This window comes from Setaria italica, chromosome III (assembly GCF_000263155.2).
Source record: "Setaria italica strain Yugu1 chromosome III, Setaria_italica_v2.0, whole genome shotgun sequence".
NCBI classification, from domain to species: domain Eukaryota; kingdom Viridiplantae; phylum Streptophyta; class Magnoliopsida; order Poales; family Poaceae; genus Setaria; species Setaria italica.
This window is the reverse complement of record NC_028452.1, coordinates 40,882,714-40,899,228: the sequence shown is the minus strand read 5'-3', so window position 1 is coordinate 40,899,228 and position 16,515 is coordinate 40,882,714. Positions and strand designations below refer to the sequence as shown.

Below are 16,515 nucleotides of genomic sequence, written 5' to 3'. Positions count from 1 at the left end.
TATTTCATACAATACTTAATCACTCAATATCAGTTATGGCAATTTCATTATCATTTCAGAGTTATGTATTTCATCGCGGAGGCATTATATACAACTATTAATGCACACTAAATAAATTGCGAACATAATAAAGGCATTGCATTGGGCATGGTGTAGCTGAGTGTTTATGCCTATGAAGTGGAAAGGTCGTACTAGGGATGCAATAGCATCTCCAAAATGCATTATCCTAAAATAACTAAATAAAGAGCTTATATAAAATATAATTAATTTAAGCTAAAATTAGGATTGAAACATGAAAAAAATTGTTGTACTACAGAGATTGCCCAAGGAATGGGTGGATACCCTGCAGATCAAGAGGGAGCAGGTGCACGCAGTAAAGACGAATCATACCAAGAAGGCAAGAACAACAACACATTGAAGCTAGGCTAAAGAGCGGCGAAAATCACAAATTAAATAAGGCACGAATCGATGCTATGAATGCCATAAACATAGCCAAAAGAACCTTTGAATGTCAAGGTGGGGATGTCTAGATCTGTCAGGGACCAAAAAAGTAAATTGGAATATTAAGGAGGGGAGGTTTAGTTTCATGATGTTAATGGACTATGCATTCATCGAGATAATGATAATTAGCAAGGAAATTGTGTTGCTTCGAGCACGGAAAAAATGATGGTCCATTGACGTAGTTACTGAAAATGAAATAGGGAGCATAACAACTCAAAAACCAATACAAAGCCCAGATATACCGGGAAATATGACGATGAAAAAGTTCAAGCAATACCTTGGTTTGGGCTTTTAGGATAAAAACAATTACAACAACTTAACTAATCAAACTATTTGCAAATATTTATTGTTCTCAAGTAATATATGCGCCTCCCCTCGCATCCCAAATGTTAGCGTAAAAATACTAGCTACCTGTGCTATTTGCGCGGGGCAACTTGCTAGTTTCATCAACGAAGGTAGCCGACTCTTGCGACCGTCATGAACCTTTTGTCACCTCACCTTAATCTTTTGCACTTAATAGATTTCCATCTTGATTTGCACTTACCTTGTTCTATGCTTGTCAAAAGGCCAATCTGAAAGGAACTTCCAAGGAAAACCCCAAAGTTTTGCGTTGAGAATCGAACAAGCAAAACACCCAAAAGTCAGCCCCAACATGACGGCTCGGAACCATATCTGAAGAAGTAGTTGGCGCCAACTGTTTGACCGGAAGCGCAAAGAAATTCAGCGTGGTCTGGCCAATCGAAATCTGAGGGATACGGAGCTGCCTGCCGTCACGCGTCGCTCTTCAGTTGGCCACGCTGGCTGTGGCAGAGAGCAGAGGCCTCTGGTGGCTGTTGCTCAATCACCACTGTACAGAAAGCTACTTGCAATGCCAGTTCTCACCAAACACTCTTGATGAGATGAAAGCAAAGTTGATGCCTAAGGAAAAAAAAAAAGAAAAATAGGATTAAAAAAAGAAAAAAAATTGATGCCTATCAACCCGTGTGGTAGTACAAATGTGTGCTGGATTTTTCTTACGCTGGAGTTAAGTTGTTCTTTGCTGGTTTGTAACATAAAACTTGATCCTTGGTTGAACTTCCGTGTTTGTACTGTACAGAGTCTTCACTGACGAGGACAGCAAATAAGAGGAAAGCACATTGTAAACTTCGACTTGGTCAATGCAAGAATTAAGGAACGAGTGATATGCTCTTTCACTAATGATGACAGTGATCCGTGGGAATCATGTCACTCTCGTTGTGATTGAGATGTGTCTGTCAGTGACGCCTCTCCTGAGCACGCTTACTGCAAGGATAACGTCCCGACTACGGCGATCGTGTCCACCTGTTGGCTGTTGGACCTATCACAACTAATTAAGTTGTAAAGGGCTAGCATCAGGCATCTCATCTCCAATGTATACATCGCTGTAAAGAGAGGTACATCTCCATGCAGCACAATCTGATAAAGGAGACTACTCAGGGACTGAATATTTGTTTTCAGGAGGAAGTTGCATTGGCAAATGCCAACTGATCCCAACAGCTGCTGGAAGATTTTGGTGAACACGCATTGCAAGAAAAAAAACAATTACTTTGAATGCGCTAGAACTTGATCAAACTATATATGTAAAAAATGAGTTAATTAACCAGGTCAATGTTTGCCTAAAGAAAAACCAGGTCAATGTTTAACCGCATCGATTAATATCCTTCTGCCATGTTTGTTTCAGAAAAGATTATATTAGTGCTTAAATATATGCTGTTTGCTTCCTCTCTCACACTTTTTGAAGTACTAGTTGGTTAAAATGTCTGGGTGCGCGTATTTTCGTGACAGTATTGTCAATTCTTGTTGACGCCAAAGTTGTAAAGGTGAAACGGAAACGTTTGAGAACTTCAAGAAAGGGGGGAACTTCCATCATTTCCAGCCCACCCAAAATACAACCGGCAACAGTCTCGCAGATGGCCTTGTGTGTACTTCACTAGCAAGCCAAGAAATGAATTTCGGTCTACGTTACCACATGATTTCATCTCATTATATTGCAACATTTGGTTTTAGCCGATATGCTTGACTTGAGTCAACACTTTGGGAAAAGTTAATCACATACAAAACCGTACATGTGTAGATTTTGCAACAGCGTCTTTTTGTTTTCAAAAGGTAATCTTCCACTAAAGATGCACGAAACGGCTTGAACAATTCAAAGATCACCTTTTTTTTCCCAGTTGAAATAACGGAATTTGGAGCCTAATGCTTGCAATGGCAGCATCTATGGTCCTGACGTCCTGTTGCTCACCACTTTATTCGCCATGCTTGCAATGGCAGCTCTCACCAAACACTTCTGCTGAGGCAGGTCCCCATGCCATGCGAGGTTTCACAAAAATCTTCCGACCTCTATTGTTGAACTCATCTAGTTCGAATGTGTACCAAATTTTTGTTAACCTGGAGTTAATTTTTTTTTTCTTGTTTGTAAGATAAAGTGTGTTCATTAACCGCGAAAGATCCAATTATTTCGTTTTTGATATGGTTACTTCCTTGGTTGAATTGCCAAGGTTCGCTCTTGATCACTGTTCAAAGTCTTCAGCTGATGAACACAGTAGATAAGAAGGGAATGAGTGAGTGAGTGATTGGTGCTCTTTCACTGATGACAGACGCTCCGTGGGGCTTATATCACTCTCAATGTGATTGAGATATTTGGCAATAACGCTTCTCCTGGCCACGTCTATCTTTTTTTTCCAATTACAAGAATAATGCGTCCCGGCCAGACCTATATATTCTGTCCACCTGTTGGACCTATCACAATTACTCTTTCTGTTCCAAATTAAATTGTAGTTGTTTTGATTTTTAGGTTCATACTTTTTATTATGCACCTAGATATACAGTATGTCAAGCTACATAGAAAAACTATATATTTGGAAGTGCCAAAAGGACCTATAATATTTGAAACCGAGGGAGTAAGTTGTACAGGACTAACATCAAGCATCTGAATACATTGTTGTTAAGAGAGTCACATCTCATCCATGCAACGCAATCTGGTAAAGGAGAGGCACAGTGTGATCCCAAAAGTTGCTAATGGACTAAATATTTGTTAATTGAGTCAGTTGCACTGGCAAATGCCCAACTGATCCCAAAAGTTGCCGAAAGATTTTGGTGAAGCCGCATTGGAGAGAAAAACAATTTTGAACCAGGTCAACGTTTAACCACATGATTAACGGTCAAACAAATATCCTCTTACCTGTTGATCCGAAAAAATTAGTGGTTAAATATGTTGCTCAATTTGCTTTTTCCTCTTTCTTCTTCTTCTTGTTTTTTTTTTTGGAAGTTGAAATGACTTAGCAGCTAGCAGCTCATATTGTGGCGATGCCATCGTCAATCCTGGTTGACGCCAGAGTCAGAAAACATTAAACGGAAAAGAGATAGGTTATTGGAAAAGTTCAAGCCAATAATGCAACCTGCAACAATTCGGTGAGTTTTCCCATGCTTACCGACCACCGAGTCACATTTTTGTACGCGGTTCAGATGCTAACGAATCTTTTCTTAAAAAAGAAAAGCACGCATTAAGTATTGGATAACCGATGATGGCCTTGCGCTTACTATTTCACTAGTCGTATAAGGCAAGAAGTGGCAACTCGCAAGTGTACCTTTTTCAGTTCAACGTAGTCTTCTACTAAAAAATTTACGAAACTGCTTGACCAATTCAAAAGACCATTTTATTTGGTGCAGTTGAAATAACGGAATCGAAACATGTTTGTTGGTCAAGCAACCGAAAACCAACGAAAATTGAGATGTCTCAAAGGAGTATTCGGCCTTCTTTTCCCCGTTTATTTATTTTTGTTCTAAGAAAAACGGCTTCACACAGCGCTTGAAAGCTCGTGGCATGCATACGTGGAGATTTCCTTGGCATTAAGTGGCAACAAATGCTTATTCTCGTGCGGAAAAAAAATCAACTTTATCATATCATATGATGCACTATGTACACGATACAATAAAAAAGTTATGGTCAGTATAAGGATAACATACAGAGAGATCGGGTCTAAACGAGGACACGTAAAGCGTGGTACGACAGTGAGAGATCCACTTCCATTCCTTCCTTGAACAAAAAACCGGCCCACCATTTATGCAAACATGGAATGCATGGTGATGGTTGGTTCAGCCATGGATCCCACACCCCACACCTGCCTGTGGCTCTTTTAGCTGCAAGTTGCAACAAGACTCCAAGATGAAGAGTGGCTGGCTGGCTGTGATGAGCTAGTCAGCGAGAGAGGCTTGCCTGGCCGGTCAACAAAACCGTCTCCTAGTTGTCCTGGTCGATGGCTAGCGCAAGTTGATTGGCCATGGCGGCCAGCGCGGGCGCGTGCCTCGTAAGAATGTCGGCACGGCAGCAGTGGCCGCTGCAGTATCGGTCGTTGCTGTACTCGGCCGAATTATTCAGAACTGAAGAATGAACTTCGTCTGTGTCCAATGATGATGCATGCTTTTTTTGTTGTTCCTAGCTCCTGGATCGATCGTGTTCATCCGTACTGCTCATTTCTTTCAACGGTGTCTTATCGTTGACTCAGTCATGTGTGGATCTTGTTTCCCTCTTCTTCTTTTTTTCTTGACCTGCGGCGTGCCCTGGGGATCCTTCGGCGCTGCATGCAGGGACTTATTCGTCTCATTCTTTAATTCAGATTTGGCAGATTTTAAACTGAATGAGTGCGTATACACGTAGCAAGACCGGGGCGGGTGAACTTGTGCTGTGCGTACGAGATGATGGTTTTTATTATGCATCAGGTCGAGTCTAGAGTCTGATGATGCGATTGGTAGCGAGAATTGAACTCCTTTTCAACGTAATCCTTGCCGATAAACCCGCTCTGGTCGTTCAAAGTTGGATAATACTAGTATAGTATAAGCTGCAGAGTATCAAACTAGTACTGTTTATATGTATAGACTATAGTATACTACCGTAACCGTAGTTATCTGATCAGCAAATTACGCTATGCCTCGTTTAGTCACTCACTCACTCAGTCACTTGTGCATTGCGCATATGAACACAACTTAGGGCATATATATTTGGTAAAATCTCCGGCTCTAGAAATTCTTAAAGCCGGCCATCTCTAGCTGTGTAAATTCTTAGAGCTGGAGCCATAGGTACAAGTGAAACAACGGGTGAGGTTGCTTCCAAAAATCGGATGAGGTTGACACAAGACAACGCACAAGCATCACCCCGGTGGCCCGGCCGGTCCAGTAGCACGCAACGGGAAAACATACTAAACGCAGGGAGATTCCCGTTGACTTGTCAACGTCTCTGACTTTGACTCTCATAAAAAGAAGAATAAACATTAGACGAGGCAGGGTTTCGAGGGTACCATAAACTTTGGCTTGTGCAGACTGCAGAGTGATCAGCTGCAGCCAGTCATGCCTGCTTCACTTGTGCAGAGTGCAGACTGCAGAGTGCTATGATTGAGCTCATCTTGTGCTGAATTAGGGGGTTGTTTGTGATTCCTAGTTATGGCCATGTGACATAGCCTTGTCCTGGCCTGCCAAGGATCAAGGAATCATGTACCAGCAGTTAGGCCAGTGTCTTTGGCACCACATCTTGCGTGTGTCAGATTTGTGCTGCTGAGTGCACAATCTCCAATCGCGCGCATAAATTCCACGGTACGTCAGTATACATGCATAGCTCTTCAGTCCCATTCCGTACAGCCACGAAAACTTAGGAGTACTAATACTGGGCACTAGCTGGTATTGACGTGCATGAAACGTACAGCATTGCAGTGTTTTGAAATCACTTTGCAACGTGCGTCCATCTTCGAAAGCTCAATTGAAAATTTGAAATTGATCAAAGTTTTAACTCGGTTATGGAGAAGGAACCTATTGGCCTATTGGGGCCCCAAAATAAACAGCTTCTCGAATGTGCTTCGGCCTAGTAAGGGAATTCTCCCATGAACCCAGAGCCCAAAGTGGTTAAAGAAAAATGATGAAACGAAAACGGGCTGGAGATATGTCGCGGTAATGAATAACGGGGCCACCTGTCCAGTTTGGGCCCTTTTAACCGTAAAAGTAGATCGCCTTCTAGCAGCGTATACGGAGGAGTGAGCTCAAGCATACTGCCTTTTACAGCATTCACAAACAGCCACAGACATGCACAGGCTCTAATCACAAAATGCACAAGCTCCATCCAACATGATGCCTTTTAAAATCTTCACACGTTCAATCGGGGAAGCTCAGGTTAGACAGGAAAAATAAGCCGAAAGAATCATATTGCACATTGTTATTACAGTCCCAGAAAGGGGCACTAATCGCTCTGCAAAGCACTACATCAGCTCTCTCTCAGGATCATGAACTCACTGAGGACAGATCTTCAATTGATCCTCATGAATTGAGTCCATCATCAGATCTTTGCAAAGCATCCCAATCGCAGGCGACCTTACTGCACTATTAGGCCAGCATGTTGCATAAAGAAGCTGGCTCTCGAGAGTAACCCACTAGGTACATCAATCCTGTCTGAGACGAGTCTTGGTCAGGAGAATCAGGTTAGCTTTTGTACAAACATCTCTCTCCAATTCTACCAGGGAATACAGCTACAAAAAGTAAACTCGGGAGCTTCATTCTTTTGGATGCCATGCCTGGGGAGAGGAAACACAGCCTCCCAAATCAGCTCCGTATGAAGCGGCTCACTTACAGTTAACGCCTTAGCGGTGAAATACCAGCAGAACCAAGTTGAATGGGGTGAAATGGTGGAACTTCAGTTACAGCGCTGCAGAATTACCAGTGCCCTGGTGATTCCAGGAAAATGATATCTTGAGGCGGGCAAGCATGGGTGCAGGTTAGCAAGGTTCTAAGAATGATTCTGATGTTGTTCAGATAGGAGGAAGGTTGTATCACGGACACATGGCCTACAGAAATCACCAAAGCTCAAGTCAGAATAATAATTTATTTGACATGCTAATTTACCACCATGCTACGAAGCAGGATGTCATAAAGGAATACGCAGTTCCTACTAGAATGCAGATCCATTCTGTACTGTGTAATATTTGTTCTCCAAACCCATGAAAAATGTAATGAAAGTTGGATGGTGGATTGATTTACCATGGCTAATTATTACTATTTGTTGTGAATGTGAATACTCTGCTTTGGACCTTTTTAACTGCTGCGTGTAGAACTACTTGAATATTGGGCCAGGTGTACTATATCTGCTTTGATCGTGCACCCACCTAGTTGCCAGTTACCAATACAAGAACTTCACAGAGATCCACTTTAAGGACTATAACATATTATCTATATTACCTTGCTTTCATGGAAATTTGTAATATTCACATACATGAAAGGATGAACATGGAAGTGCATACCACAGTGTAACTAAATGATTGGAAAGTGATACACCACATTAAGGCAATCTAAATATTAACTACCAATGGCAGCACAAAAATAACAGCTATTGTCTAACCACTTAGTAGGCATTAAAACATAATAAAGAATATTGCTCTTTCATGTCTTAACTGACTAGTTGAAAGGAGGCTATCAATTAAAAAACACCAACAAAAGAATAAAATATCTCTAAGCTATTTCCACCAATTATGATATCTACCACAGCATCAAATCAAACCTTAATGCCCTTTTGAGTTTCTTGGCTGCAAGTGTAAACACTAAACAGGGCTAAAATGGATAATGTGGAGGGAACATAATAGAAATATATTTAAAAAAACAATATGCCAGGAACAGAAGTAGAAATTAGTTACACACATAGGCAAGAAATATCCTCTTTTGTGTGCTACTTTACATGAAAAATTCTGGTCGAATTGCCATATCTGCAGCATCTAAGGCAATAGGTTGGAGGGTGCAGGACAGTGACTTGATGGCCACTTCATCAAAACATCATTACTGATACATCCAAACTAACATAACTCCTTTTTTCTATTGATAGCCTACTTTCAAATTAGTCAGTTAACCATTGTCCCCTTATTGTGTACACACAGATTAAATTTCATCTAGAAATCATGGCACAAGATTAGCATATAATCCTTACTGTCCATATGGAATGGTGAGTGCATGCCATACAATCTGTACTTTCTCCTAAATGGAAAGCATCAGGGCACCAAAACACATATCAGTATAGCTCAAAACTTTAATAATTCAACTGTTAAAGTTACTGTGCAGAGCAAGCCTACTGAAAGGTAACTTTAACACAACGAACTCCCAAGATTTCGGTCATACAAGAGCCAAAGTGTGTATTGTTAATGATGCATACATGCTTTAATAGATCTCTGGATCATTTTCCTATATGAGAAAAACATATATACACCAATGCACTGCCTAGCTAAAGTTTCGCCATTCTGATACCTACACTCAAATTTATAACAATGAAGATTACAAATCAATATGAATCCAATAGCATTCAATGATGGACCTCGAGAGCAATTGACAGCCAGGACCAATGACTTGCAACAAGTTACATGTTACAACGTACCTCAAGATTCTGGAAATTGAAGTTCCACCGTAAATCTGGAATATCCACAGCTTCAATAAACCCAATCACACCATGATGCAGTTCCATTCTGGGCACCGCAGTTCCTCCATAAACCACTTCAGAGTTGAGGAAGTTCCTGTGGGTTCTCCATTGATGCTCTTAATATCATACCTGCTCTCCGCTTCTTGTCATCCTTTGCTTCCTCCTTCAAGAAGGAAGGATCATCCCTCAGGTCCAAGGCTCTTGAATTCAGAACAGCTGATACTGGCTTATTACCAAATCCAATCTTGAGGTGTACTGGCACCCTCTCTTTTGGAACAATGCTCCTTTGGTTTTGATCCAACCCTGTCCCAGCATCAATCTCCCTGATGGTTGTAGCTTGAATAGCTGGCGCAAATGCCTCAAGGACAGAGAGTTTCTTCTTTTCAGGAGGCATGTCAACCTCAGATACATCCTTCTCCCCAGGCGGCAATGCTGGCTCAAGAAATGGATTTCTCTTGGTCCCAGCTGCCTGTATCTCCTTACCCTTCTCCGTGCTATCCTGTGCAAGCGCAGCTGCTGGATGAAAACCTTCAGCACCAGCCTGTGCTAGCCTTTGCTGCAAGCTGAGTAGGGACTTCTCAGCCTTCCTCCGTTGCCGCACCTGCTCCACTTTGTCCACCCTTTCCTTGGTCGCGGGCGGCTCAACCCACGCCTCCGTCCTCACATAGGTGTGCGGATCCGGGAACACCGGGAGCCACTCAGGCACGTGCCTCATCCCGGTCTCCTTCCCAGCCACCGCGAAGCTGGCGGAGGGCTGCTGCTGCACGCGCGGCACGGGGAACCTGGGCAGCGGCCGCACGAACGGCACCTCAGCCTTGGTGTCGACGAACGCCATGAGGTCCCTGACGACGCCGGAGCCAGCGAGGCAGCGGCCCGTGGCGGACGCGCCCGCGAACCCGTCCGTGTCGGCGCCAACCTCCTCGAGCGCCTGGATGATGTCGAGTTCGTTGGCGAGCGCGCGGCCGGCGAGGTTGGCGTTGAAGGCCGCGGACCGGCCGAGGTGGGTGATGTAGCGCAGAAGGACGTCGACGACCGCGTCCACCGCCGAGCGGTGCGCGCAGTCGAACCCGGCCGCCTCCAGCGCCTGCGCGACCGCGGCCCGCGCGACCGCCCGCCCGAACTCGTCCCCGGTGCCGCTCCCACCGCCTCCGCTCATATCTCCGCTTCTCCTCTGCGCCCTTCCCAACCACTCATACCGCCGAGCACCTCGCCGGCGCGGTCTCTCAGATCCGGCCGGCCGCTAGGGTTCAGATCCCGCCGGCCGCGCCACCGCCCGGCCCGAATCGATTGGCCCACGCTCAGCACCGCATCGAATTCGAGCTCCCGCAGCTCGCTCCCGCTCCAGGCGGGTGGTGATTCGAGCTCGAATTCAAATTCGAGCTCCGAATGCCAGGTTCGAATTCGACGGCGAATGCGCGATGGTGGGGGCAGGGATTAGGCGGGAAATCGAGGAGGGCAGCGGGTTAGGGTTTGGTCGGGTCGGGGATGGAGGGGACCGTTGGGGGGTTAGGGTTGGGCTCGGATCCAAGGTGACCCAAGCGAAGGCGAGGAGGGAGGGGAGAGAAGGGGAGCGGAGGCGGAGGAGAGAGACGGAGACGAAGGGGGTGGTCATGGTGGAGGGTATCTTTATAGAGGAGGGGCGGAGGGTGGGTGGATTCGCGTGTGCGCGAGGCGGGGTGCGCGGAGCCGAAGGAGGGGCACACGTGGCCGGTCGATTGGGTCCGCGTGGTAGACTTTTTCCAACGAGCGGATTTGCTTACGCATATCAGGCAGGCTCCAAAATACGGCCAGGCCCAGACCGGCCCAACGAGGCCCACCCAGGCGCCACATCAGCCTGAGCAAAAACAAAACAGCCGGCCGCTTTCAAGTTCTAAGCATTGTCTTTGTTACATGCAGTTAGTTGCGAGCAAGGAGCAGAACTATCAAGCCCTGAAACAGACAGGGAGCACAGATTGTAGCATGTGTGAATTGTGATGCATGACAATGATGCTCCATCATCAAAGTTTAAGGGCTCTACAAAGCCAAACCGTGTGGAAGCCGACCATTTGTCGCAGCTACAGGTGTTCATGGCGCACCATCACCGTCATCTCATCACCGTCATTGCCGACTGCAAGATTGACAGGCTGATTGATGAATGATTCTTAGTCTTGCTGTGGAGAAATGGCTGGCATGTGTCCTGTGCGCTCTGGTGATCAGATTGCTCTCCTTGAAGCTTCTGTCAATGGACAAGCTACCAGAACTGTCATTGCATATGCTGGTGAATCTGCACACTGCCTGCTGATGCCTGGTTCGCAGCTCGGTTACTCCCGAAGTTTTTGCGGTTCGACTCCCTTGCTATTCTTGAGCCAAACTGTGTAAAATGCAAGATTTTAGTGTTCTGGGCGCAAACTGCTTGTGCTCTTTTATACATGGAAGTAACCAAAATGATGCTGACAGTTAATAATAAAGCAGAGGTGTTGTGACTTTATAGAACCAAGTAACTACAAAAGATTCTTGACCTCTTGTTCATCAACATTCTAAGTTGTGAGTATTTTTGCAACACAAACTACCACCATTGTTTCCTTAAGGATTTTATTAGAAGTTGGGTACTTTTGCTGACCAAAGCCAAAGTATCTGGTTAGAATATGCACCTGAATTGCTCGCTTTGGTTGAAGAGCAGCTTCTTGTAGGCCCAGCAGCCTTGCAACCTTCAACATGAAAAAGGAGATGGTGATCGTTATTAGCCAAATTTTATTGCAGAACAAAAAAAAAGTGAAGTCATCGTCACATCAGGCTTAGATTCCAATATTCCTCAGGGCAATTTTGCAAGACAGTTTCGCTCATTGTATTGTCACCGGGGTAAATGTGTCATTAGACAATATCATTCAATCCACAACTAATGCATTCAGCTAGTATATCTTGATTTGCAGTGCAAATTAGGATATAATGTAACATCTTCCATTCAAAGTAAGAAAAATTATGTGCAAACCTCTCTCAAGATCTTCTTGTCGCCCTTTCCCACAGGTTCGTCGAGTTTAGCAATCTCCCATAATGGAATTTCCAATAAAGTTTTGATCACATGTTCATCAAGAAATGGGAAACGGGCCTGCAGGATGGACACGAGTACACATTAGCTAGCCAAAAAAACCTAAACCCAAATCTTAACTGAAGGATAAGCATTCAAATTCATAAAAACAAGAAATAAGACAGCCTACCTCCTTGCCATGATCAGAAATGCACCTATCATCTCTTCCCATATTTCTTTTCCATATCCTTTGTACATCTAGTCTCATCTCTTCGTCCAGAGCATTCCACCTACACAGCAGCACAAAAGCTCAAAACAACTAATAGAATTCTTACAATTACAGTGCACAAAAGTTTTTAAGTGATATTCATGCATTATCTTAAGTGCAACAAATAAAATTGATGCTGGCATACCCTCCAAGCCTGTATTTAGTCCTATGTCTACCATAACCAGCACACTGCTCATCAGCACCAGAACCGACTATTAGGACTCTTGATCTTGACTTGTACTTATGGCGAGAACCATCTTGCATAAGACATGCACTCCCATCCACCCAACCATCCCCACCAGCAGCCAACCAGAGAGCAATACCGATGTTTAAATCCTGTAGAAGAGACCCAAGATTTCAACTTCAATAACTCTACAATGAGTTAATATAGATACAAAATTTCAACTTGCCTTACCATTCAAAAACCCCAAATCCAAGAACACTTAAGCAGAGTGCAGCTTACGTTACCATTCAAAAACCCCAAATTCAAGAACACTTAAACAATTTAGGTTGTATGTTCTTTAACATTATGGCATTAAAAAGCAATGGAATTAACATATCAAAGTCTAATAGAAGGATACGCACCATATAAGTATTTGAAGGGTGTATGAGTGACATCACGTGTTCACTTTCCCCTTTCAAGTCAGTCAAAGCAGTGTCAATCTCAACAAGACGCCATCTGCAGTTTAAGAACATAGAGGCAACAAAATAAATAACTCAGTTCAAAGTGACAGTGTGACACAGCATTTGTAAACTGAAAACTAAAACAGATAATGGGTCATTAACCAGGAAAGCACTCGAGTAAAATAGTAAACGATGCAGGAGTGCATTGAGGTGAATTAATCATCTGATGGGTAAGTGCACATGAAATATGATAGCAGACAAGAAACTCCACCAAAAAGAAAATTGAGTACAGACTTCCATGTGCAGCAGATGTACCAATGTACCATCACTCTTCGAGTGCAAGTACATTGGAGAATATGAAGAATTGTACCATTAAGCAACATCAAATGCATTCAGTACTAGACATACAAGCTGTCAAGGCTAAGAACAGAACATGTCCAGAAATCAAATTACCTCCGTAGTGGAGAGATCCTCTGAAGCTCCCTCAGTCCAGCTATAGCAGAAATCCTATCTGGGGCAAGCTGACCATCAAAACTGACATTTAACAAATCAATTGTCCCTGTTGGAAATCTTTATTAGTTTCATGCACTCACATACTTAAGTTTAGGGAGTTGAATGAAGCACCAAATCTTCTTGCAGCAAATATTTACTATCAGAAAATTTTGGAAGTTTAAATGCGGCAACGTAATATTAATAGTTGAACTTACACTTAGAATCAATGCACTGGTCTAGCAATGCTGCAAGTATCATGGAGTCCAAGCCACCAGAAAAGAGGACTGCTATAGGGGCTAACTCTTCATCCCTAAGTTTATTTAAACCACCCTGTCCACATGAAAGGACTCAATGTAACCACCTGATATACTAACACGTAATGGAACATGTGGAAAGATATAACTAGTTTCAGTCAAGTAAATCCTAGTCAAGGAAAGTTATTAAAAGGTCAGAAGTATAACAGAGCAGCACTGAAAAGTTAAAACTCCAGCATGTATGCCCACCTGAAAGAGTGTGTTCATCTTAGTCCGCAGCATTACAGACTCCCGTAATGCAGCCAACACTTTCTGTGCTGAAAGGAGATAACAGGTTAAGCAATACATCAGTATTAGCAACTCTTCAAGATGATTTATTTACGAAATTTTAGTAGCAAATGTTTCATGTACCTGACTGTGTTAGGCAATTTGCTGAACATAAGCTAGAATCTGAAAGGAGATCTATCTTCGAGAGCCCATTTTTATTATTTTCTTCAGATTTTCCTGAGCTTATGAAGTTCTGAGACAAGTGATGGTTCCCTCCATTAACAGAATTGTTCTCTACGGTAGGAACTGTCAGTTTCCTCTCCCATTGAATTAATTTATTCAATGAAGAATCCATCCAGTCATGTGTGTTAACTTCGACAATCCATCCTTCCTTCACACATGTGCCATCTTTTCCAATGCCTTTCATGTGGATGCTGTATATCCCACAAGGAAGCTCTTCCCAGTAGCTAGCTTTGGTACAGTCAGACATGTCAGGATCTGACACAAAATCATTTACTGTTGCATCTGTAGCAGTGGAAACGATCACATACATGAGATTGAGTTGTGAAAATTGAATAAGAGTTATCACCATTTGACCAGAAACATTAAGCGCGGATAAAATCACAGCTTACTGTAAAGATGACACCTGAAAATTAAGCATATCTTACCAGAGTTATTTGTTGCAAATGAAGGAGGTGCTACTGATGATAATACAAAGCGAGGGTCATCAGATGTGGGCCAATGTACCAATAGGCTTCTCCTTCCAAATGCATCCCGGCTAAACCAAATCGTGTTTGAGTCCATCTGGAAGTTCAATGTGAATTGGATGTCAGAAAGATGAATCTCCAAAGAATGCAAAAGGACAATCATAATAACTACCTGCCTGCCAGTATATCAAAGCCCAAGGACCTTTGATTGTGGAAAGGACTTGCGGAACTGATTTGCCATCACTCACACAACAAGGACACGTTTTATCTCTACCAAGAGCATGGCAGTCACACGAACAACAAGATTCCAGTGAAGAAAAAAGAGCCTGGGTGTCATTTTCATCATCAGCGACTTCAATTCCTCCATATATCTCACCTTTGATTAAATAGCTAGATCAGCACATATCACCCTAGGACAACAATTTGTGAATAAAGAGAAGTAACATTACATCAGGCTCAAGAGAATTACCATTATACACAAGAACACTTCCAGAAGGGGATAATAGTGGCTGTGCAACCGGCTCAGCTCCCCTAAGATGCAGTGTTGCTCCGATGAAGAGCAACTCAGCAACACCACCATCACCCGCGCCGGCTTTACCCTCTCCACCATTGCAGCCATCATCCCCTGCAATAAAAGACAACCGGCATAAGAAATGACAAATATTCACCCAAATTCCCGCGTATCTGGAGTCACCACCCACCTAGAACCGTGCCGTCAGCGCAAAGGTGGCGTCTTACGCAGCCGAGGTTGTCGGGGCCTCTCCGGCGCAGAGCCTCCTTGAGCTCATCCACCGACACGCCCTTCCCCTGCAGTCGCGTGGAAGCAGGAAATCAGCTGGATCAACTAGGGTTTAGGGTATGGGAAACCACGCGGGGGGTTTAACGGCGTGTCGGAGGCAACGGATAATAGCAACTGTACCTCACCCGAGCGATGGATCTCCGCTGCGGCGGCGGCGGAGGGGCCGACGACAAGGGGGTCACCGGAGAGGACGAGGGAGATTCCGCACATCGCTGACCTCTGGGCTCTGGGTCCCGTTTGTCGGTGGGTTTTGGGTAGGGCGCACGGTGAAGCGTATAAAACCGGGAGTTTTGCAGCAAGAACCCGGAGAAGAAGTGTATTTGTTGCTATAAGGACAATACTATGAGACCTTGTTTCTTTTAATTCAACTGTCGGTTTCCTTTTGAGGCACAAGAAACAAGGTAAAAGGAGCGGTAAACGATAGCAAGAGACGATGTTCGCTTCAGCTTATAAGCCGGCTGAAAAGCTGAAACGGCTGATTTGTTGTGAGAGAAAAACACTGTTTGGTAGCTGATAAGCCGGCTGAATAAGCTGAAGCGAACAGGCGAGGTTCCTATTTATACGAACAAAAGGGATGATATCATTGGTTAGTGCTCAAGCTTCCCTACAAATCACACACTATACTTCTCCTAACGAACCAAGGGATCAAAGTGGCAAAAAGGAAAAAATGCCAATTTGATCCTTTTTTGTCTTGCCTGGAACTTATGATTTCCAAAAATAAAAATTGATGAAACAAGTGAGCGAAAGAGATCATGGACGTGAGCTAGGTACGAGTGAGGCTAGGAAAGGCTTGCTAGGCAACCAAATATGAAATAAACAGATAAAGGAAGAGGCAATAGGAGGAGTTGAGACTCTACGAGTGGAAGGGCAAACATAAAAGAGGAGATTTACAAAATTGAAAACGTATCGAGTCATTTGCCAAAAGACTCATAAAGAAAATAAAAACATGTGTCCATGTTGCTCTAAGTTCACTATGTCAAGGAAAAGGGATGATGTCGTTGGTTAAGGCTCAAGCTTGTCTAGAAAATCATACTATACCTTTTCCGATGAACCAAGAGATCAAAGTGTGGCATAAAAAAAATGTTCGGTTTCCTTGCCTTCAAACTTCAAACTTCCAAAGTGAGTGTCACTGTCGTGAGCTAGG

The 16,515-nt window shown here is 43.7% G+C and overlaps 1 protein-coding gene across 1 annotated transcript; it reads right to left on the bottom strand.

Annotated features, from left to right (window-relative positions):
- Nucleotides 1–6,631: 6,631 nt before the first annotated feature.
- Nucleotides 6,632–15,635, bottom strand: LOC101766892 (asparagine synthetase domain-containing protein 1). The gene is made up of 17 exons (XM_004962623.3): nt 15,492–15,635; nt 15,274–15,379; nt 15,042–15,197; nt 14,749–14,948; nt 14,534–14,669; nt 14,010–14,390; nt 13,848–13,915; nt 13,560–13,674; nt 13,306–13,411; nt 12,814–12,907; nt 12,374–12,564; nt 12,151–12,250; nt 11,925–12,041; nt 11,587–11,643; nt 11,226–11,306; nt 8,915–10,040; nt 6,632–7,343 (listed from the first exon to the last, which is right to left on the bottom strand). Exons 1-16 carry the CDS (start codon nt 15,579–15,581, stop codon nt 9,033–9,035), a joined length of 3,006 nt encoding a protein of 1,001 aa, XP_004962680.2. The 5' UTR covers nt 15,582–15,635; the 3' UTR covers nt 6,632–7,343; nt 8,915–9,032.
- Between the last annotated feature and the right edge of the window lie 880 nt (nt 15,636–16,515).

Bases quoted from the DNA above. Each gene is read 5' to 3' on its own strand.
- LOC101766892 (XM_004962623.3), bottom strand. From the start codon at position 15,581: ATGTGCGGAATCTCCCTCGTCCTCTCCGGTGACCCCCTTGTCGTCGGC. The intron at 14,949-15,041 runs GTAATTCTCTTG...ATTTAATCAAAG, and splicing joins AAGTGTTCTTGTGTATAATG to GTGAGATATATGGAGGAATT. The intron at 12,042-12,150 runs GTAGGCTGTCTT...TCCATCCTGCAG, and splicing joins TTTCTGATCATGGCAAGGAG to GCCCGTTTCCCATTTCTTGA.